Raw genomic sequence first — 24,473 nt, 5'->3', positions numbered from 1 at the left:
CCTGGTTTCTAGGCTGATATCTTAGCCACTATGCCGAACTGGGTCTCTAATTTTTTTAGAAAGTAAGAAATGGGGTCAAATACTTGTCCTTCTTCAGGAAGTAAAGCCAGAGTTTCCATCTGCTCTTCCCTCCCACTTTTTCCTTTTATATTTGTATTAGTAAGAGCAAACAACCAAAACACATTAAGGCTAGTGCAATGAATTAATATATGCATTATGGTGATTTTAAAAAAAAACTAAGGGGAAAAACAGAAATAAAAAGAAGGAAGAGAAAAGGAATCCCTATAATATTAATATCAAATGACTTCCATCTGACCTGAGAATTTTTCTCCAAAACAGAAATGTCTCCAATACAAAATTAGAAAATAGAAGCAAATTCTTTTCTCTGCCATGTCATAGGTTTAAAGAACAACGCTTAATTTGGTCTGAGATATGGCACCTGAACCTCATTTTAATGTCAAATCTCAGCAGCAACGTGAAGTAGAAAATGTGAATATTTACCTGAATCTAAAATGTTTAGGATTCAGAAACGTATTTCAGAAACAGCCAGTTCACTTTCTGCTCTCCTAAACATTCCCTGTTTTTTCCCGCTTGAATTTTCTTCTTGGCTCAGAAGAATTTCCTATAACCTGATGTTCTCCAGAGATCTTTGGAGTGTTGGGATTTGTAGTTTGAAAGAGCTGGACACTAGGTGGAGAAAGACTGGCATAGTTACAGTCACCTAAGGTCATAGGTGAATATCAGCGGTGACCTATTTTTGTGGGCGCGCACGATGAGAAATCAAAGTATTAAGCCGATGTCCTTTTTTGGGTTGTTCTTCTCAGCTGTAGGAGCTACTGCTGTGTATCCTATTGACTTGGTAAAGACTCGCATGCAGAACCAGCGCACCACTGGCTCGGTGGTAGGAGAGCTGATGTACAAAAACAGTTTCGATTGTTTTAAGAAGGTTTTGCGCTATGAAGGCTTTTTCGGCCTTTACAGAGGTAAGGGAGCAATGGGCGTGTGATTCAAATTTGCCTGCAGGGATTTGAAGGGCATCATGGTTCTCACCTTGTATGCTCTAAATTCGGAAGACCTTGCCTCCTGGAATGAGGAGAGCTCCCACTGGGCTGGGAGGTAGCTCAGTGTCTAGAAGATATTGGTTCTTATTCTGAAGTCGGGAGATGAGCCTATAGTTGGAATGGAGCAATAGATGCCACCCATTTTAATGGGCTCGGCCCTTTTGCAAAGATTGCAAATCACTGAACTGCCGTAACATTAGTATACATCCTGATCACGAAACAGCTGTAGAAACTGATTTATGAGTGGGTGGGAGCATGAGCAACATAGCTTTTTTGTGTTTTTTTGGCCAGGTATCCTCTATTTGTAAATAGTTCTCTTTTTGTAAAGTACACATTGTAGAATGTTAGTCAGCGGTGGCCAAAAAAATCAAATGTAGTCTGGTCCCACATTTTATTAAAAAGCATTAAAAGGCATTTTGTGTGTGTGTGTGTGTGTGTGTGTGTGTGTGCTACAACTCATTTCATCAGATGTCCTCTCAAATGATGACATGAACTCATGAAAACCTTATGATTTTTAATACATTGCAGGTACTGTAGCAAACGTGCAAAGTTCCAAAACATAATACGTAGGTTTTCCTCATGGAAGATGCTTCCTATCTCTTCCAATTTACAGTCCCAAATTGGACAAAATAACTTCATGTGAGCAGATCTCTGCTGGTTTGGAGCTTTCCCAACCTCCCCCCCCAATCTCTCATTGTTCAGGGTAGCAAAGGGATGCCAGGGATTGTATATAATGGCTTCTGGTTCCCAGGATTCAAGCCCCAACAATTGTTACCTGATGAATTAGTTACAAGAAAGGACGTTGTCTGGTTGTGTTTATAATGCTGCTTCATTCAAGCATCTTCGGGCTCACTATGGTTCCTGTCTTATTTCCGAGCCAAAAAAAAAGTCATGATTTGATGGGAATGAATGAAGTCTCCAAAAAACTGATTGCCAATTGGTCAAATTAACAAGGAGTCTTTTTGTGTTGAGAGGAGGATCATAATGTATACTGAGAACATATTGCAAAAACAGTTTGGGACTCCTTTGGCAGCAGTGCAGTTGATCTCAGCAGGAATTGATGCTCATAAAAATAGATTATCAAACTGCTCACCTACAAACAATAGACTTGCAATATGTAAGTACAGTGAAATTTTTTTTAAAAAAAGTTATATAACATATTTGTGAAGATAATTGTCCATGGAAGTTCTTCATGTGGAAGTGAATGGATTAGTACTGAAAAAAACCAAATGTTTGTGCTATCTATGTACATCTAGGTACAGTGATTGTGATAAATCTTTTTTTATTTATACAGGGTTACTTCCACAGCTGATTGGTGTTGCTCCAGAAAAAGCCATAAAGCTTACAGTAAGTCTGTTAAAGATCAACCAAACCCCTTTCCCCTTTTCTTTTTAGAAAGATTTATGTGTGTGTGTGTGTGTGTGTGTGTGTGTGTGTGTGTGTGTATTAAACTTTTATTCAGAAGTTTAATTCATTGGGGCTTCCACTTCTGCAATACACATGCAGAAATTTCCCAAATATTGTAATTATCTTTGAAAGGAATTGTTTTTGATTTTCAGGTCTTCTTAATGTATTAAATTGTAAGTGAAAACTATGGGAAGTGAAAATTATGGGAAGCGGCATAATAGTATAAAATGTATGTTTTTTTTATTAGGTCAATGACTTTGTCAGAGATAAATTCACTGAGAGAGATGGTTCCATTGCACTTCCCGCAGAGATCCTTGCAGGAGGCTGTGTAAGTACTAACATTGTAGAAAGGATACCGCTGTCTGCTTTCTGTATTACAGTGACAACTTTATTCAGTTATTAACTAAGCCATGGGAAGAACTGCTAGAGTTTCAAGGTGAGAATGTACCAATCAGCATTTCCTATTGATGCTACAATTATGCTTAAATAGGATAGGTTCTAGCCATACATGGACCATTTTTATGCTACAGAGTTAATACTGCTTCAGCCATCGTGCATATGCTATAATAAATACTACTTGCTTTCACAAGGTAGTAAGTCTGGCTAGCCAGTGCCTGCAGGACATCTGGAAATGCTTTCTATTGTAGAGTAATATTGCAACGCACTCTACATAGGGCTGCCCTTGGAGAGTATTTAGACATTTCAACTGGTACAGAATGCAGCAGAGTGAGCAGCTATGTGTGCTCCTAAGATAGTACATATTATACCTCTACCCTGCAAGCCTCGTGGGTTGCCAGTTTGTTTCCAGGTCCAATACAAGGTGCTGATTTTAACATTTAAAGTCCCTCATGGACAGGACTGTGTCATCTGAGGGACATCTCTCTCAAGATTATACCATCCCAGCCCACTAGATCCAGAAAAGAGGGACATGCTGCTGATACCATCTGCCAGGGACCTAGCTTTGGTGGGTCCCAGATGGCAGACCTTCTTTGCTGTGGCACCTGTCTTAGGAAACATTCTTCACCCCACCCCACCCCACCCCAGACCTTAGATGGGCTTCATCCCGTTTAATGTTCTGGAAGTCCCTCAAGACCCGGTTAGGCTATCAAGAGTTCCAGGAACCATAGACTTGTTTAGATGGGTCCCTTATTGAAGTGGCTGTACTCACCCTCCCTCTCTACATATATTTAGCCTTAATCATCTCCATCTTTAATGCTGATTTTTCGATTCTTTTTTTATTTTTATTTTTATTTTATTCAAATAAAAATAATACAAACATAATACATGTAAGTCTAAATAAAATACAGTATAAAAATGCAAATACTGCAGTGCACCCCTACCCCACCCCGGAGACCATTTTTATTACCTATACTTCTTCTCATATAACAACTAACAATATACAATATGTTTCAATTGTGCCCTTATCCCCTGCAAAACAGCATATATTCTTGAGCAGTTTATTCCCTTTGCCTTCCACCAAGACTGTTTTTATAAAATCATCCCATACTTCATTATAATTATTTACTTTAATCATCCCTTTTTAAAATTTGATTTCTGTTGTTAATTTATCATTTATTGCCATATTTCATATTTCATTATACCACTCGTTTCTTTGAATAACCCAATTCCGTCCCCAATATTTAACCATCACTAATCTAGCTGCCATTATCAAATTTACAATCAATTCCTTTTTTTGCTTCATTTATATCTTGTTTTTCCATCAGTAGCGGTAATGCAATCCTCGGTGACATATCTAAATTTACCTTCAAAAGTTCTCTAATTTCCCTAAACACCATGTCCCATATCATTTGTGCACTATCACAATCCCACCACATATGTTTGTATGTTGCAATCTCTTTCTTGCACCTCTAGCAAATATTTGTATGTTTAACATCTATTTGATTTAATTTACGTGGTGTTAGGTACCACCAGGGCTTTTTTTGTCATAGAACTCACCGGAACAGAGTTCCGGCACCTTTTTTCGATAGATTTTCCAGAGTTGCCTTGAATAAATTCCTAATCTTTTAGATACACTAAAAATTGAAGGTTTTTTTTTCAACTACAAAGGTAAACCTTGTAGGGTAGGCAAGGCGGGTTGTATGATGTGATGAGTTCCGCCCCCCCCCTTTTTTTTTTTTTTTACAAAAAAGCACTGGGTACCATCTCCATATCACTTTATATCCATTTTCCTTAATATGACATATAACTGACATATTCTAATATACTCTTCTGTTCCAAATATTTTTCCAATCTTTATGTTTGTTTCTCCTAAATCTGTTTCCCAGATTAATTTTAAACCTTTTTGTCTGATCTTCTAGTTTAGTTAGTAATATTCTGTATATTTTCCCAATTCTTTCTTTACCTATATATTCTTCATTTTCCTCACTTTCTTTTATAATCATTTCAAATTTTGTTAACTGTCTATCTTTCACCTCAAATTTTTCTTCCATTTTTATCCATTTCTCTAACTGTATTAAATTCAACCAATTTAATTTAGCATCTGATAAAATATTCTTTAATTGTATTACTGTATATTCTTTGATTTTTCTATTCTTAATGTGTGTTTGTATATATGTATTCTTTTTTACTTACTGTACACTGCCCAGAGTCACTTCTTGTGAGATGGGCGGCTACATAAATTTGATTAATAAATAAATTTGATTGATAAATAAACATGGGGTCTGGATAATAGCTATATTTATATTTATACAGCTTTTACTGCAGAAAGAAGATTAATCGAAGCATCTGTCCCTGTACATGTTTGGTTTCCAAGGTTTATTTTCTCAAGAAGAAATTGACAGTTTTATTGTCAATGAGGGACATGTGCTGACTTTTATGTTCTCTGAGTCTTTCCCATTACCCCACTAAAATCTGGATAGTTGAGAGAATCACAAAGGTTGGAGACTTTTGTCTGAATATATCATTATTAACTCCATGATTGTTCTACAATTAAGACAAACTGGACAAATAATTAGAATCAAATCAGATTATAGCTTGACCTGAAAATTCTACAACTTTTGAAGATATGTAATTAAAGCAGGTTTCCCAATGATCGGCAGGTTGTAGACCACACACATATAGACAAACACATGTGCATGATTTAAAATACTGTATAAAGCAATTTCTTTCTCTGAGTAGTTGGGGAAAGTATACAAATAAGCCACTGCTGATAGTGAGACTTTCATTTCTACAACCTACAACATTTTATTTATTTTTTTTGGCTGAGCAGTAATTTGTACCATAGCAATTAATGTGCAAATGAGAATGGTTTTGTGATGGCAGATTTCAAAATGAGCAGCAACAACAAAAAGTGATTTAAACCAAAAGAAATACTGTAGTACAAAATAAACATTAAAACCCTAGGAACCTTCTTATGTTAATATTAACATATTTGTAGTACATATCCTTTTCTGCAATAATAATATTTTCTGTAAAAATATTTCTCTTTTCACAGTTTTTGATGCCATGTTTTTAGCCTTTAACTTTTTTTTAGCCATGCTTTCTCACATGGAAGTTCTTGAGGAGCAGACACAAACAACTATTGGTGAAAGATTTTCTAAGTTGGATGGGAAAGACTTTTAAACATACATACTTAATTCAGTCCTACTGAAATATGTAGGAAATGCAAGTATTTTAGTTTATTGTGGTTTTTGTCATTTATCAGTAACTTTCCAGTGGGACAAGATTTTCCCAGCAGGTTGCAGAACATTTTAACATTTTAACTTTATCTAGCATTTATTTCTTCAAATGTACATTACAAAAATGTGCAACCTTTGCTTGTTATTTGAAATAGTTGGTGGGACTGCATCCTATACAATTGCTAAGTACAACCTCTGTATCTTTAAATACCTGGATAGTGGTTGTCAAATGTGGCCTCTTTCATCACCAGAATGAAAAAACTAATTGCTGACATGGATGTGTTGTCCCTTCCAAGTATCTTAGAGATAGTAACTCACTGAGGGTTTCATGTAGCCACTGTATTAACTTTTACTTGAGCAGGATGGATTTATACTGCTTTGGCTTGTTATCTAAATTTTGGATGAGAAACCTGTTGACCTTTGTCAGCTGCAATTTCAAGAAGACAGCCTTGAAGTAACACTGCTTTTTGTTTTTCCTGATTATGAGTGGCAGTTCTGTCTTTTAATTGTCCACTTGTAAACCTAAATTTGTGGAAAGAGAACGAGCAAGCTGTCTTTCATTACTATGAGAGAATCTCCCATCTGTTCTGGAAGGCCCATTGAACGTCTCTGCCATTATATGCCGGAATCCTTTACATGCTGCAGATAAAAGTATTTCCAAGCTCAGCACATCTGCTAACCCTTTCCCCTTTTGTAATTCTCCTCTAACAACTGGGCACATTGCTGAGGGTAGTGGGGGAAGGAAAGGTCTGCTGAGGTTGTGTGAAGAAATCTGCGCAGTTAAAAGCGGTGTAATTTTTATGGAAATATATGCACATTTAAATAAGACTGGGTTCATATTAAAAAAAACAGCTTAAAGATGTTTTCAGGTATGCATTCATTAGGATATTTCCCCCCTGCTGTGACTTGAGTTCAGTCACAAATGTTAGCAATTTCATTTTTTGTAATGAAATCTGATAATCAAGGCTCCTAAGTTAATATCATTTTGTACCACAATATGATTCACACTTAGCAAAACCTGTATTAAGCATGTTCTCCATTCCTTCCACCATAATTTGCCATAATTTGCAGACCTGGAAATGGATTGTGAATCCAGCAAAAACGTTTAAGATATTTCTTAGTTTTCTCTCCCTTTAGCAGATATGCTGAGCTTGGAATTGCTTTTATCTGATTATGGCATCCTGTATGGAAAACATGAAGTAACATCTTCCCAGTTACCAGTTTAATGTTCTCTCCTGGCACTCAAATGGCGGAAGTGAGAAATCAAAAAGTTACAATAGATAGATGATATCTATATATCTCTATATCTATCTATCTATCTATCTATCTATCTATCTATCTATCTATCTATCTATCTATCTAGAGATAATGGATGGATAGATGAGAGATAGATAAGAGATAAATAGATAAGAGATAAATAGATAGATAGATAGATAGATAGATAGATAGATAGATAGATAGATAGACAGATAGATAGATAGACGTGTGTGTGTGTGCATATTTGATGTATAGCTGGTAATAGACAAGTAAAGTTGGGCAGGAGGTCCTACTTTATATTTTAAAAATGCTCTGCAAGGATATATACCTATGTTTACATGTATCTATGTGCAGTATGCAGTTTACTTACTTACTCATAAAAGCATTAATTACCATATTATAGCAGCTAATGGGATGATCGGCAGTAAAAAAAACCACACAGCTAAAACACTATAAGGTTATATTCAATGGGTTCACTTAAGCTAAAACATAATGTGGTTTTTTTTAAAAAAATTGGTTTAGCACCGTGGGTGAAGGGGTGGTCAAGGGAAGATTTTTTAAAAATATTTTTTTAAAAATGGCTGAGTTTCGAATTTCGGAAAGCCTCACAAGAGATGCAGACAAGTAGCTGGAAAGATTTGTGCCTATTCCAAACAACCTGACTCTGCCCTGAAGTGTTTCCTTGTCCCTTTTTTTACTTGAGCCTCTAAAAAAGAGAGAGGGACTTCAGGGCTTGGGGGAGACGGTGGATATAAAAGCCTTGGCTTTGCCGGGGCAGAGACTGGCGAGCACCTAGAAGCCTTGGAAGGAAGTCTGTATTAAGGGGTTCCTTCCTGTGCAGGGGAAAATATCTTATCCTGGGATGCTCTGTGCTGAACAGCAGCAACAGCAGCAGCAGCAGCAGCAGAGGAGCGGCTGGGAACAGGCCCCCCACTGTCCACCATGCTGTCTCTTGTGGCTGGTGCCTCGGGGGTGGAATTGGAAAGGGCAAGAGGTCTCCTGTTGCGGGGTCACTGGTGCGTTTCCTTCAGCCTCTGGCAAGTCGAGAAGTGTCTATGGTGGATCTCAGGCGGCATCTCCTCTCATAACCTTTGCTGTCAGTTCCAGTTCTTTGTCATTTGTTCCTCACGGAGACTTTATTTTTCACGACACGGAGGTTAACTAAGGAAGGCTGGATTGTTCGTAGGCCCGAGCGGTATGAATAACCTCCATTCAGAACTGAGTTTGTCACGTGCAGCCTTAAAAGTTGTCTGTCAAGTTTAGGAGTTGTGTTTCATGTGAAAATCGTGAGGCTGAGGCTAGGCATAGGATAGAGAAGGTCCCATTTGAAAGGGGTGGTTTACTCCTGAAGTTATTTACTTCATACTTGCTTTCTATTACAGACTTCAAGCAGGGGCTCTGGACTTCGTAGGCAGTTTTTAATTCAAGCATTGGCAGGAGCCGTGTCTTATCATGCTGAGACCAATATGGCATATTATTCCAGTGCCCGTAGTGTGAATAATATAGACTAGCAACAGTTTAAACGGATGACTGTCTGTTTATACAGGCCAGCTCTTATTCCTGCTGGACCAGGGGGACATGGGGAGGACAGAACAATTACGGAATATTTTTAGGAAGGAAAAATATTTTTAAAAAAAAAAAAACACAAAAAAGAGCCAAAAGCCCAAAAATAAAACACAAAGTGAATAGGCAGGAATTTACAGGCCTCGCAGAATTAAATAAGGCTGTATTTGTTAGGTAAGAATTTTCAGTTCGTTAATTTTGCACAACTCAGCATCTTGTTTTAAAAACTGCAGGTCATTGTTAAAGTTTGTTAATGTACATATATGTATATATGTATGTACAAGAATATATGTATAAATAAAATGACAATAATCAGAGGTAAAGAATTACAGTAATTTCTGTCTGATCAGTGCAAGATTCTTATTGAACAGATCCTAGTTCTACAGAAGTGTCATTTGTTTTGCCTCTCAGACGATCTACAATGTAAAGAAGTTGAGAAATGTTTTCAATCAGAACAGAAAAATGCTTACTAATTGTGGCCAACTAGAGCACCACAAGTTTTAAGCTGGCGAATACATTTCAGAAAATAGCAAAAGGCTTTATTAAAATAGGCGGAAAGGTCCCTTAATCTGTTCTGTTTTGCCAGAAGTGAATCTTATCAAGGGAGAGCCTAAACATATCTCATCCTGGTCTGTTTCTGTACTTCTGAAGCAAAACTGTCATATGAAACCTTCCTGTAAAATTTGAAATGCAGCTTTGTGAGCGTCTTGGCTTAAAATGCACAACTTAGGAGGAATAGCTCATGCAGCAACATCTTGCGAGGGATAATGCTTCTGTTCTGCTAATGAAATATTAAAAAAAAACAACCCTTGACAGCTGTTAAATTTGTGTCATGTACAGACTAGAAAAATTGGTAAAGTGTGTTTGTTTCTGTCTGTATCTGCCCCTCCTCCCCACACATACAGACATTTCTGTTTTTTATTGTAACAGATGTGGTGATGGAGATGCACCCATTATTCACTATTAAACAGTGAATTTCCAGGGAAAATGGTAAAAAGCTTCACAGGCAAACCTAAGAGCCATGCCACTTATTTAAAATAACAAAATGTCATCTTGATTCAGCTCATCATTAGCTATCAAGTGGATTGGTTAGGTACTGGGGGAAAAAGTTAAGCTACCCTTTTACCCTCCACATCTTCCATCTGTCATGACAACTACAGAACAGGCAATGCTGGTAGATCAGTTTTTCAGTGAAGGCTGCTGTGATACCTCCTTCCATGCCATGGGTTCCAGAGGGTTGGGGAAACCTCCATGGCAGATTTGGAAAAGTCCAAAGGAAGTCCACTCATGTCACCTTGGATGATGTCCGAGAGAGATGAGTGCATTTTAAATATGGCAAATAACCCATCCAATACTTTGAAGCACTGTATCAAAAATGTGGTATGTCCTGGAGATGGTTTTTGTGTCCAGCTCCAGAAGGACAGAAAGTTGACATTGGGCTATTCTGCAAGTGCTGGTGCAAGGTTAGGATGCAGTAGTGCAAACTAACTCTGCCCAAAGCCAAGAAGTTCGATCCTGAACGGCTCAAGTTTAACTCAGCCTTCCATTCTTCTGACATCAGTAAAATGAGGACCCAGATGGTTGGGGCCAGTATGCTGACAGTGTAACCCGCTTAGAGAGGGCTGCAAAGCACTGTGAAGCAGTATATACTGTAAGTCTAAGTGCTATTGCTATTGCTATCCTCCTTTGTGGTGAGTGGTATTAGCACAGAGGTGGAATACTGGAATATCCAAATCTCACTGAGCGATTGTGTGCTTGCTCAACACTAGTTGTGATTGCTTCTGCATCCTTGTTTCCTGGCACTAAAAGAGAAGTTGGCATTATCTAGCAAACTGCCCACTGGAATAGCTGGTAAACCACATATCTAATGTTTCTCCTCTTCCCCACTCCAGGGACTGAATATGGTCTGCTGCATGTAGAGCCCGCAGGCTTGGCTTGCTACCCTTATTAAGCCTGTGATCCAGCCGATACACCGCTGCTTACACCCTGCCTTGGGCTTATCTTCAATATTATATGTATACGTGCTGGCTGGAGAACGAAAGCCCACACGTCTAAAAATTGACAACATGGAGAAACACCGTTACAGATTGAAAGAACTCGCACTAATGCAATTCATATCGTTCTAGTTACTCTTAATTTGATTTACAATGCGGCGACCAATTTAGCTTTTGCAATTTTATCAGCTTGTTGCATTGTTGATTTGGGATAAATCAACTGGAATAACTAAATCGCGTAAATGCTGCTGCAGGTTAATGGAACCAGTTCTTTAAAATAAACACAGGGATCTGAGATGTAGATGGATTTTTTTCCCTTTCATATTTGTCCTGCAAAATTAGCCTGATCCTGAATTATAGGCTCTCATTCAAGTTAACAAGGTACATGATATTCCTAGCCACTTCCTCCTAGTGCCGTGGTGGCAAACCACAAACCACAGGTGGCATGCTGAGCCTTCTCTGTGGGCACCCGCACCATCGCCCCAGCCCTAGGCATTCAGCTGGGTTTTATAAAAGCTTTTCGCTTTAGGCCTCTGCCGCCGTGTGCAAAAAAAAAAAGGTTCAATCAATCAATCAATTTCAACTCATGGGAAAAAAAAATCTCGCAAAGTTGGAATTGATTGATTGCGCTTTTTAATCCCACCCAGTCTGCTGTTACCACCGTGGCCACACCCACCCAATGGGCCATGCCCACACGGCACATGATGATACATAAGTGGGTTTTGGGTTGCAGTTTGGGCACTTGGTCTCTAAAAGGTTCGCCATCACTGTCCTAGTGTATTTGACAGAGTCCGTTGCATCTAAAAGCTCAGGCTTGGCTGCTTGGTGGGCAGTAGCTGACCTTGGGAAGAAGCTGAACTGAGCTGAACTGCCTTTCTTACTGTTTTGCAGGCAGGAGGTTCACAAGTCATCTTCACGAACCCACTAGAGATCGTCAAGATTCGCTTGCAGGTAGCAGGAGAAATAACCACTGGACCCAGAGTTAGCGCCCTCACCGTTCTGAAGGACTTGGGCCTTTTTGGCTTGTATAAGGTATATTCTTTATTGGTTTTGCTTCTTCACTCTCTTATCGTAGGCCAGAGAGCCTGTTGAAAGAAACAGACAATTCTCTTCCCTCCCACCGGAAAGAAACCTTCATGTGTGATGGGGTATAGGGGAATCTTTTCACGTTTGAAAATAATTGTCTTTGGGCACAGGGGTCCATTGCCAAAAAATGAGAGGAAAAAAAATCCACCTGTACAGGTAGTCCTCAATTTACGACTTTTCAGCCTCAGCCTGCCCATGAGGCACCATATGCTCCAAATAACAGCCACCTTACAACCACAACAGGGAGAATTGAGTTTACGTGGCCAGTTCACTTAATGATCACAATGTCGTAGGACCATAATTCTGGGCTTGATTGTGGTTGTAAGTTGAGGACTACTTGAATATTGGTGGCCAAAGCCGTTGGGGAACGTCGTCTCTGCTTTATTCCGTGTGCACTTTCACCCAAAGCTACAGGGGTAAAATACTGCAGACTGCTGGATCTTGGCACTGCTTTGCTGCTTTCCATTTCTGGGTGGGGAAGAAGGGAGGGAAGAAAGAAAGAAAGACTCTTTTTGCTTTTCTTTTATATTTGTTGTGCAGCCCCAAATTATTTGAACGTTTCAGTTGTAGCTGTGCTGTCTCTATTGTTGCATTCGCAGCGGGCTACTCTCTTTGTTTTAATTTGACGACAGGAAAAGGGTAGCAGAATTTAGCAAGATTCCAATCTTTTAGGAGTTTTAAGTGGCAGGATTTGTCTAGAATGAATTTTATTAAAAAAGAAAAAAAATATAGCCAGACCCAAGATGCCCTGCTCTTCTGGAAGATGCTAGACAAGCAGGACTGCTTATTTCCATCATTGTAAATAAAAGGTAATGGAGCAAAAGCTATTCGTTTTCTTACATACGTGAGGTATTCCTTTGCTCTTCACCAGGGCAAGGGGCTAATATGTAAATTCAATAGATAGTAGCAGCTACGGTCTCTTATAAAATAGAATTTGTTGGTTCTATATAAAATAGAATCTCACATTAGTTCATGGCTTTGTGACAAGAGCACAGGAACATTGCACAGCCACTTCCCTTTCAACTTAAAATTCATGCAGAGACTCTTTTTTTCTTAAGGGCAATTTCAAACAAGATTTCATTGCAATTTGCTTTTATTTTTTAAGGCAAAGAATGTGAATAACTCCTGTTTTACTTGCACGTTATCTGAAATGAGGGTTGCACAGATTCCCAGATGTGCAGCCTACCCCTATCAATAAAGCAGAATATTTGTAGCTCAGGATTGAAATGAGGGGTCCTTGATTTTCTCTGAGCTTGTTTTCTTGCAGATATCGCATTACCCAAACTAGATAATATCATCACTACACTTGATGATGTTACCTAGTTTAGGTAATGAAATATCTGCAACAAAACAACCAAGCTCAGAGAGCACCAAGGACCCCTCAGCCTACCCCTTTCTTAATTGACTTAATGGATTTTGAAGAGGACAGATATGGCCATAGATTGGAAAAAAAATGCAGTGTGTATTGGCCCAAGCCATCGATAGTTCCTGCTTTGCAGATCTTTCTCCACCAGTTGAGTTTTGGATTTGACTCTAGTGCATTAGAAGAATAATGCACAATCAATCTACATGGATGGGATGCGGGTGGTGGTAATTGGAAGATCTGAAGCAGAGTTTTCATCCCAAATGTTCCTGTGTCAAACAGGGCCCATGTTTGGGATGAATGAATGTGGCAAAAAGTAGCCTCTATCTGGCCTATATTGTCCTCCAATTGGTCTTAGAATGGAATTGTTCTTCTCTCATCTATTTCCATCCACCAAATGACTGAAGATCCTTGAGATCTGTCATCTCAGAATACCCTTAAAAGTTATTTTAGCCAAGAAGGTATTTCTGTTCCTTGCCTTGTCTCAACACAATCGAAGCACAAAACTTTTTTGGGGTGGGGGATGGTTTTTTTTACCATTTTTCTACCTTAGTTGTTTGGAACTTTCTTAGTTCTGCAGGAGGAGACTTAAGATCATTGGGTTGGCTTGTTATGTCACAAAGTCATTTTTGCCCAACGCATTCTAGGCACTGTAATAATTTGCACTTCCCATATCCGCTGTGTGCCCTGTTCCCTTGTGATCAGAGGCAGTGAAAATTTCTCCTGTATGCGTGACTGATTCATTCTTTGTTTCTCTTTTCCATGTGACAGGGAGCCAAGGCATGTTTTCTCCGAGACATTCCCTTTTCTGCAATCTATTTTCCTGTCTATGCTCATTGTAAACTGATGCTTGCAGATGAAAATGGCCGTGTGGGAGGGCTTAATCTCCTTACAGCTGGTGCTATTGCAGGTAACTTTGTTGAGTAATTGGCAAATAAGTCCACCCCACCCCCCGCATTCAAATTCTTGGCAACATTTAATATTCATCAGACCACGTGTAGGAAGCTAATATACTATTGTGTTTAACTTAATCCAAATTTGATCACCTTTATTCCTGGTGGGAGGTAGCCTAATTTTGATGATGGCTAATTACATTTGCATAATGTGGATAAACAGCTTAATGCAGCTCAGCAACATGTAGTCAAATTGGGTTGGTGGGTTAGCTGGGATTTGCCCTTGTTTCAAAGCTCTCAGCCTGGGTGACCATTTTTCAAGGCAGTAAGAATAATCTATGGCCTTTTCCTACGTTTGGAACAAAACTCTTAATTTTGGCAGGGTATGCAAAATGAAAGGCCCAATTTAGGCAGTTACAGTTCAGTTTTGGGAAGCTGTGCTCATATTGGTTGGAAGGAGAAACTTAAAATATGTCTGTAAAAGAAGAAAGGAAATTAGTCCTTGATCTTGGTGTGGGGGAAAAAACAACATTTATCTATTTGAAGCTTCTCCTCTCCATTCCACTGGCAGGTTCTCATTTAGGCGCATTGCCACTCGGTTAGGAACAATATATTAAGCCAGTTCTTGTTGATCATGTGAGGACCCCTAAGTTTCATATATGGTTACCTAGCAACCTCCTCCTCTCTAAGCCTGTGTGCATACAGCACTCAAACTGATTGAGAGCAAGTGAGGATTGACATTTGCTTGTAGGAATTGCTCTTTAGAATTGGTGCAATCTACTGTGTTGCCAGATTTGTAGTGAGAAATATTCAGAGTGGGGGTGGGGGAGAATGGGGTCCAAACATTTTTCGGCTCATCCTTGTCGAATACAGGTAGTCCTCAACTTATGACCTCAACCGAGTTCAAATTTTCTGTTGCTAAGTGTGACATTTGTTAAGTGAGTTTTGCCCCGTTTTGTGATTTTATTTTTTATTTTTAACCACAATTGTTAAATGAATCGCTGCAGCTGTTAAGTTAGTAAAGTGGTTGTTAAGTGAATCTTGCTTCCCCATTGACTTTGCTTGTCAGAAGGTCACAAAAGGGGATCACATGACTCCAGAACCGTCATAAGAATGAGTCAATCGTTAAGCATCTGACCGTGGGGATGCTGCAACAACTGGAAACGTGAAAAAGGGTCATAATCCACCTTTTTCAACGATGTAACTTTGAATGGTCATTAAGTGAACGGTTGTAAGTCAAGGACTACTTGTACAGTGCTATTTAAAACCTATCAGTGTTGTACAAGGTTATGGGGAGCTCCTCTTTTGTCACAGTTCTGAACGACACTCTGAAGCTATTCTTCTAAAACTTCAGTATTTTGTATGTACTATTTCTCACTTTTGGTAGTACGTAGACTCAGCTGAAGTCCATTTCTCCCAAAGGTGTGCCTGCTGCTTCTTTGGTGACTCCTGCTGATGTCATCAAGACGAGACTGCAAGTGGCTGCTCGTGCTGGTCAGACAACCTACAGCGGAGTCATTGATTGTTTTGCAAAGATACTTCGGGAAGAAGGGCCTTCTGCTTTTTGGAAGGGAGCTGCAGGCAAGAAAAAGATTTCACATTCTCATCAGTAGAGAACTCATCTGTATTAATGAATGGTATTAAAATTGTGAGAGTAACGGATACAGCCTTGCAGCTGTCTCCCCCTCTGGCAACTTCAGATCCATCTTCATATCTTTATCAGTAAATTGAATGTATAGCCTCATTGGTGGGAGTGAGGTTAGAGATTCTAGTTTTCATAGAACACCATAAAGAGATTTTTCTTTAGTTGTGCTTGTGACTTGCTGATTCATTAGTCCTGATTTTAGGTTTAGGTTTAGGTTTTAGGTTTTATTAAATTTTTATACCGCCCTTCTCCCGAAGGACTCAGGGCGGTGAACAGGGCATATCATAAAACTACAAAAATACAAAAGTTAAAAAAGAATTAAATTATTGCCCACAGTAAAAACAATAGAAAATATATATAAATATTAAAACCCTAAGTAACTCCCCATCAGGCCAGGCCAGCTTGTTCAAATAAATGGGTCTTTAACCCGCGCCGGAAGGAGCGGAGATCCGGTGCCATCTGGAGCTCAACCGGCAGCTGATTCCACAAAGCCGGAGCGCCCACAGAGAAGGCCCTCCCCCTGGGGGCCACCAGCCGACATTCTCTGACTGGAGGCACCCTGAGGAGGCCCTCTCTGTGGGAACGCACAGGGCGGAGGGGAGTCGACGCCGGCAGCAGGTGGTCCCCGAGGTATTCCGGACCCATGCCATGTAAGGACTTAAAAACCATCACTAAGACCTTGAACCTCACCCGGAAGACAACTGGTAACCAATGCAGCTCGCGGAGCAAAGGTGTAACATGGGAGTACCGGGAAACTCCCAAGACAACTCTCGCGGCCGCATTCTGTACCAGTTGGAGCCTCCGAGTGGTCTTCAAGGGAAGCCCCATGTAGAGAGAATTGCAATAGTCAAGACGAGAGGTCACGAGCGCATGAGTGACCGCACACAGGGCATCCCGGTCTAGATAGGGCCGCAACTGACGCACCAGGCGAACCTGTGCGAAAGCCCCCCTTTTACTATTACTAGATAACGTTGGATGTCATATTAATTAAGGAATTAATACATCTGTCTACCTCAGCAGAGGATTAAAAACCACAACCCAGAATAGAAACCTGATAAAATTATGGGAATTGTATTAATCTGCACAGACCAAACAGCAAATCTATCAACAGGATTAATCTCCTGGCTCCAATGCCTGCAGGCACATCCCAGTCTTTAATGCCCATGACAAGAAGGAATAAGCATAACTGGTACAGACAACCTGCTCAGAAGCCCTACAGCTGTCACCTGTTCTTTGAACAGGAACTGGGAGTCCTTCTGGAATCCCAAAATGTGCGCCAATTTTGTCTGGAGGAGGGCTATCCCCATCAGACATAAAAATGGAAAGTCAAGTCACAGGATTGGGGAGGTCTTAAAACCCACAGCAATTCCATATTGCCAAGGTTAAGCTGAAACCTTTTTTCCCATCCTAACCTCTGCAGTCTGCAGATACTGGAACAGAACCTCAATAGCATCACTTAATTTGCCTGGGGCAAAGATGCATAATTAGGTATCATCAACATTTGATTTATTTAGAAAAAAATATACATTCAGTTATCTTATACAAAGCTAGGATAGAAGTGAGCATACTGATGACTTTTTGCTGTTTCAATGGATCACTTTCCCCAGGGACTTTTTAGGGAGGAAATAAGAACAGAGTAGTTCCCAAGAATAGTACCTGCCCTGTGTTAATAGCCTCTCTCTGGAGATGCAGACAACCCTACTGGCCTTTCAGTAGGCCATGGAAACGTGACTCTAAAGAGAAGTAAGTCGAACATATGTTATACTCCATTGCTTGTTTATAATATAGGCAGGCATGTCAAACTCGCGACGTCATGTGACGTCGCATGACATATTGGAGCTTTTTCCCCATTGCCAGCAATGGGGTAGGCGCGGTTTCGTCGTGATATGTCTGGTCCGCGGGCCAGCAGTTTGACACCCCTGATATAGAGGAATGTTTACAGGGACACAAGAGGTTCGGGAGGAATGTGGTTGAATTTTTGTAACAGCTTATATTGTGTTGTTGGCTGGGAGCCCAAATGATTTACACTGTACATTAGAAGCAAGGCAGAATACGGATCTGTGAATAAATGCATGAAAAAACAAAGTAGTTGGGTTTGACATGGGAGATGATCTGAACAATTGCAAAGCATATATAAGTGGCAACCCCTCCCCTCCAAATCTAGAGTGAGTAGAATATTTTTATATGTTTTTTTTTTCAAAAAGAGAAATGGGATGGAGAATTTTTCAGACGTACAGATGTATATAAAAATAGTGGCTGATGTGTGATCTGTTGCAAAGAAAGTTTTGCAAGAAGTGACATGACTTTTTTTACAAACATCTGTCCATTTTGTTACATAGAAGGGGAGGATGGGAGAAGTCGGGAGAATGTAAAGCAGCTTGAGTGCAGTGGGTACGAGTAAAAACAAGAAGTGGTAAAAAAATGAATGGGTGCTTGTGGATTAAATAAAAAGGTGAATGACCAGTTTAAAAAGAAGCATGTTGATGTGACCTGGTTATGTAGAGGAAAAAAAAGTTGAGTGTCAAACTAATATGAGAAGAAAGAGTAAATGTCTTGAGAAGAGGGAAATCATAGGTGGATGGAGTTGTGATTCTCAGGAGAAATAGGGCAGAGAAGTGAGAAATTTGAAGGACAAAAAGTGCACGAAGTGGTTTATGGACATGGTGACAGCAACTGTGGTTTCAAGGACAGAAAACTGGAGTGGTATTTATGAATGGTCATGTAAATTAAATTTAGATTTTCTCCCCTCTTGTCTGTTACATTTATTTTTCTAGTTATTTCTTGTTCCTTCTACGCTCTCCATAACGGTGCTTATGAAAGAGGGGAATAATGTTTTCGGTATATTTTATGTGTGTTACATTGAACTCTTCCTTTTCAACAGCCCGAGTGTTCAGATCCTCACCCCAGTTTGGTGTTACTTTAGTGACTTACGAACTTCTGCAGCGCTGGCTCTATGTGGATTTTGGAGGCATGTAAGTATAAGTGATCCTCTAAATTTTAAATGAGATTGATTTATGTACCAGCCCATTACATTTTTTTTTGCTGATGAAACTCCGTAAATTGTATAGTATTTCTGCCTTTCTTTGTTTTTATAAGTACGGAAAATATCAGGTAAAAGCAATTTGTATCAGAGGGAGCTTTCCCATTCGTACAAAGCAGCACCCGTATCGAAGAGTATACAATTAAAGTTTCATGAAACGGTTTTATGAGAATTGGGCCATAGTATGGCAGACTGGCTGGTTCAAACAGGACTGGATTGGATAGAATTTCAAGACAAAATTTGTCCACAGTGTCTGGTTCTGTAGTGCCACAGAGTGAAGTACAACTGTAAAATGGCAATGGTTGAAGAACTTTCATCCTCAAATTCAGTAATTGTACAGTGCTATTGGAATATAAATAGAATCTTTACAAAAATGGATGAATAGCAGGATAATAAATAGAGTAACTACTACCCAGTGTACTTTCTAATCACAGGAAATGGTTAGGGCTATTTACATCTAACACTAAATACACTCCCAAAAAACCTTGCAGGACAAGCTGCTGTATACAAAGCAGGAAGCAAACCCCACACTCATGAGGTTACCTAGCTGGATATTGAGACATCTGCAAGTAAACAAGCTCAGAGCACCAAGGGCTCCATAAAATTAAAACGTTTTTATTCCTATTTCGCGCAAAAAGACGTAAAATAAAAATCCCAGGCAGTCTGATAGTGCAGTAAAGAAAAGAAAATTGATTGAAGTTTGCTTAATTTATTCCTGCTTTTCTTGCCTGGGTTACTGAGAGGGAGACCAGCATTCTCCTGATGGGACCTACTAAGGTGTTGTATGTTGATAGGAGGGTAAACGGTCCTTCTACTCAAGAAAGAGCTTTTTTTCCAAGTTCCAGGCAGTTTGAGCTTTGTTTAGAAGAGATGACTGTCTGGGACAGGGGTAGGCAACCTTGGCTCTTTTATGACTTGTGGACTTCAACTCCCAGAATTCCTGAGCCAGCCATGCTGAGGGGAAAGGGAGAGGTTTCCATGCTGAGCCATGTGGGCTCAGGAATTCTGGGAGTTGAAGTCCACGAGTCATAAAAAGAGCCAAGGTTGCCTACCTCTGGTCTGGGATGACAAGTGAGTAGACTTGAATTGGGAGAAGTGAAAACATCTTGTGTGGAAGTGTCCCAAGGCGGATGATTTTATTTTTTTATTACCAAGATGGATACAAATCAAATGTAGCAGTCACTGCACAGCCCTAATTTTAATGCACGTGCATGTCTGTGTGTGCGTGCCATAGTTAAGGAGAAACAGGATTAAACCCAGAAAATAGTAACCAGAAATATGTTAGATAGAAGCCAAAGTATGTGCTTTATAATAGATTTAGGAATATCAAAACTCTTTCAGACACCCTTTGCAGCCTTAATGTTTAACCATCTGTTCAAAATAGTGCTTCTTGGAAAAAAGAAACACTTTTTAACATTTGGCCGGATCATACATAGATTAGCATGGCTATGAATTTCTAAGGGAAGAATCACCTGCCCTGGATTTACTTACACCTTAGTCCCAATAGTCGCTATGTAAAAGAATGGTGATAAGCATGTGATCAGATACATACCTGGTGAACAAGCCATAAGCATAAAACTTAGCAGTGACAAAAAATGGATTCAAATTATTGGTTTTGGTGCTATTAAGTCATGGTTAATTAATTAGATACAGTATTTGTGAGCCAAGCCCGTTGTTGTCAGTGAACCAGGATTAAAGCAGAACATGCTGTAACACAGTTATGCTAACAGTAGCTGAATGTGGCTAATGTTTGCTTGTTTGTCTCTTACTAGCAAGCCCTCCGGCTCAGAACCACATCCCAAGTCTCGAATCTCAGGCCTTCCTCCCGTTAATCCTGATCACCTTGGTGGGTATCGGCTTGCCACAGCTACTTTTGCTGGAATTGAAAACAAATTTGGGCTTTCTCTTCCAAAATTTCGAGCAGCGAGTGCCACTCCTGTGCAAACCAAAGCAGCAGCTTGAATCCTGGGGCTGGCATTTCCACCAGGCAAAAGTGGCCGCAAAGGACAAATCCAAGAACAGTCCTTGGCTCTCCAGCCAGCTGCATGACACTTTACTGAACAGAGACAGAACACTGAATCATTGCTTTTTTCTATACAAAGATACAATTGCTGTTCGCCCACAGGAAATTGATTTGGGCTTTATGATCAAGTCATCGATCTTTTCTCTTCTTCTGATGGCTTGAATTAGTAACCAGGGCTTGGCTTTGCACAGCTTGCACTCCATGTTACTGTACATATTGTACATCTTTGTACAGAGACATAATTATGGCATTGAGATTGCAGTTGCATTTCTAGAAACAGATGTTGCAGTTCTAAATAGTTTGAAATGTACAGACTGTTTTGAAAGTGTTTTACTAAAAATCATGTGACAATAAAATGTATTTAAAACCAGAGCCCTGTAGTGTCTTTTTCTTGACAGTGAATCTTTAAGAGACCAAGTTTTAAAGAATATAAAATTAACCTATCAACGTTGCTCTTCAGTAATGTTCTAATACTCTGGTGTTTTAAGTTTTTTTTTTAACTTCCTTATATACGTATGTGTACAATTTTTAAAAGCCCAGAGAAGTTGAAGAATTAATAATGTCTCTGGCCTCCCCATTATAGACTGAGGGGGGAAAAATGCAGCATGTTTTTAAGACCTGGAAATGGGGTCTCATTGTTTTGCCAGTAATTAAGTGAATGCAAGGAGAGCTACTTAATGATGAAGCCATGGCAATATGCAAGGGCAACAGAATTTCAGGCAAGCTACCCACGTGACTATTTCCTTCTTAATTGGCGGCTTATCTACAAAGGAACTCTGCTATACACCCATAACCTCCTATATGCATATATATATATAGCTTTCAAAAAATAGTGAACATTAGAATAGAAAGTGCTAGAAAAAAAAATGCAAGACTTTCTTGGAATCAGGTTCTCTATCTTTGGGAGATCAATACCAAGGTAATGAACCATCAACAGTTCAATAGAGCTGGTTAAAATCTATACTCACTCAGATGCCTGATCCAGACCTCAGGCAGATGCGATAAACCCATCAAAATAGAGGCGCCATTCCCACAGCCAATTAATAGATACCTCCAAGGAAACTTCCAATCACCACCAACTGCCCTCAAGTCCAGGTCTTACACAAACTGTACGGCCCCTCCCTCCCCCCCACTTCTGAACTGTTGCACTAAGGAAGCCTCATCGGGAAATGGGGCAAAAATGCCTGCAAAAACCTCCAATGCATCCCAGAGGCTGGAGAACCTGGTTGCCAATACGTGCAAACAAAGCTGATTTATCACTATTCCCAGAAATCCACATGAATGGAAGACTCTTTACAAAATCATTTTTAAAATATTTTGTCTGTTATAGACAATATTTTGTATCTATGCGAATCATTTTAAAGGCGCCAGCTGAACAAGACAATCCCGTGTCCTACTCTGAAGTAAGCCACTTTTTAAAAATGACACCGATGACTGCAGAGTGCCTCGTGATGCCATGATGGGAGAAACAGGATTGAAATATTCAGCCTTCTATATATGGTGGCAAATAAGACAAGACTTTTAAGGGTCAAAATCCACCAAAAAATTGGTCTGGGCTTATCTGTGAGTATGTATAGTAGGTTGTTCCCTTAGCTTCTTTAAAGTACCATATATGTCTTATATACTTGCAGATCCTCAAACAAATGCCATGAAAAAAGGAAGGCACCAACTGCTGATAAGCCAATTGTGAAAATTAAATCATACAAAAACTTTCAGGGTAGGCTTATCCATGAATGCTATTTTTTTCATAATGCCACACTTGGGTTAAAAATGTCAGTCAGCAAATCTGCCAATGGGCTTATCTAGGAGTATATACAGTTTTTCTCCAATATGCATTAACTTATTTTACCCACCCTGCCCCACCCCCAAACATATCCCTGAAATGCGCCATTTTACTCAATTAAAGCGGCACAAACCAGGTACATCTGAAAAAAAGGAATGGGAAAAAGGTTTGCATGTGACATTAAAGTCACAGGTTGGCCATCCATTCTAAGCAACTACATGTAAAAAGCCTGTAAGCAGTTATTTCAGAAGCAATTAAAATTACAAATGAAAAAAAAATCTTATTGCACAGAAGGACAGTAACTGGCATTTATAAAAAATGAAACTACCATCGATGGCAAAATCAACTTTACAGCAATGCAAAATCTTACTTTATGGCCAATTTGCTGGTTAGTTTACAAAACGTTACAACTGTAGTAAAAAACTTTATTTGAAGCTTTATTTTTAATATTTCCACATGAAATCTAGAGTGAATTTGAAATCAGAGAATTTGTTCTATTCCTGGTTACATGAGATTGTTGTGAGTTTACCACACAAAAATGAAGTGCTGCCTCTTACGTTCTAGAAAAGTGCCCAGAGAAATTACAGATTATCCTGTGGTCACAGGATTTCAAAAAGATTTCATTTTTTTTTCTTTTTAGGCAGGATTATGCAAGCTATCTCCAATTCAACAATTTAAGCTGAAGTCTTAAACCTAAAAATCACTTGTACTTTTTTTATTATAAATAGAAAGTACATTTTTAGTTTCCTTTTCCTTACAAATCTCCTTGCATGACTTAAGATGTAACACAATTCTATTTAAAAAAATCAAGTCTTTAAATGGATATGTATGATAAAAACATCATGTATTTTATTTATAAAGAATCCTTATTAACTACAAAGAATTAACAAAAAAATCCAAGGTGTTTTAGAAATTTTCCATTAATTAAAAAAAAAAGATTACTTTTATTCCTTTACATGATCTACTACCCATGGAGCCTACTGTATAACAATTACAGGTTACTGTGAACAGATAAATGTGAAACTCTAAGCAGTTCCATAATCTTTTCCCCTCAGACATAGGTTTACATAACTTACTTAAATGCCATTGAAAGTTGGACAGCCTAAGTACTTTAAATATACAACGTAAGTAGTGTTTCAACAAGTTAGGATGAATATTAATATATGCAGAATAGATTAAGAATATGTGATTTAGCTTTTAAAAAGCAACTTCACAAGATCTGCTTCAGTAATCTTCACACACTTGTCAAATCCAGAGTATACTGCATGTTTTCACTTTCAAGTTGCTGCTGCAGACTAGAACATGCTACTACATTGAAGCTTTTTTTAGCTCATTCCCAAATTCCACTGCTAGAAGCCACTGTAAAATTTTACGAAGGAATTCGAGTTGCCGCTTCCTCTTCTGCATCAGCTCTGCTTGCATTAATTTCGGCTAATGTCCGGCCAAAACGTGTCCACTCATCACTTCGGGGAACAGCAATTTGCTGTGGAGAAATAGTTACACTGGAGGTATTAGTAAACATATGAATATGCTGATTTTTTTTAAAAAAAACCTTCATTAGCTTGTATCCAAAATCTAGAATTGAAACAAACATACATTTCTAGGTTCCCTGAATTTTTATGTATATGCAAAATGTCTTTCAACATGAAGAGTAGGCTCCATCTCCATTACAATGAGGAAATCACAGTGAGCAAAGATCTAGGTCAGGGCTTTTCAACCT

The 24,473-nt window shown here is 39.1% G+C and overlaps 2 protein-coding genes across 8 annotated transcripts in view; one reads left to right on the top strand and one right to left on the bottom strand.

The window, feature by feature from the left end:
• The window catches only part of SLC25A12 (solute carrier family 25 member 12), a 57,517-nt gene extending 36,177 nt beyond the window's left edge, over positions 1-21,340 (top strand). For both annotated transcript variants that reach the window (XM_083348087.1, XM_083348088.1), the window contains 8 exons: positions 825-983; positions 2,356-2,408; positions 2,716-2,796; positions 11,812-11,952; positions 14,141-14,279; positions 15,685-15,843; positions 18,789-18,879; positions 20,720-21,340. In XM_083348087.1, the coding sequence (XP_083204213.1) occupies positions 825-983; positions 2,356-2,408; positions 2,716-2,796; positions 11,812-11,952; positions 14,141-14,279; positions 15,685-15,843; positions 18,789-18,879; positions 20,720-20,909 (1,013 nt within the window). In that variant the 3' untranslated portion in view covers positions 20,910-21,340. The remainder of the gene's footprint in view (positions 1-824; positions 984-2,355; positions 2,409-2,715; positions 2,797-11,811; positions 11,953-14,140; positions 14,280-15,684; positions 15,844-18,788; positions 18,880-20,719) is intronic.
• Positions 11,971-24,473, bottom strand: part of DYNC1I2 (dynein cytoplasmic 1 intermediate chain 2) — a 50,173-nt gene continuing 37,670 nt past the window's right edge. For 4 of the 6 annotated variants that reach the window (XM_083348089.1, XM_083348091.1, XM_083348090.1 and 1 more), the window contains one exon: positions 23,581-24,236. In XM_083348089.1, coding sequence (XP_083204215.1) covers positions 24,123-24,236 — 114 coding nt within the window. In that variant the 3' untranslated portion in view covers positions 23,581-24,122. Of the gene's footprint in view, positions 12,475-15,706; positions 15,838-23,580; positions 24,237-24,473 lie in introns of those variants that run through there. The other 2 variants (XR_014490658.1, XR_014490659.1) reach the window with 2 other exon arrangements.

This window comes from Vipera ursinii, assembly GCF_947247035.1.
Source record: "Vipera ursinii genome assembly, chromosome: 1".
In the NCBI taxonomy this organism is placed as follows: Eukaryota; Metazoa; Chordata; class Lepidosauria; order Squamata; family Viperidae; genus Vipera; species Vipera ursinii.
The sequence above is the reverse complement of the archived record's forward strand: the minus strand, read 5'-3'. Positions and strand labels throughout refer to the sequence as shown.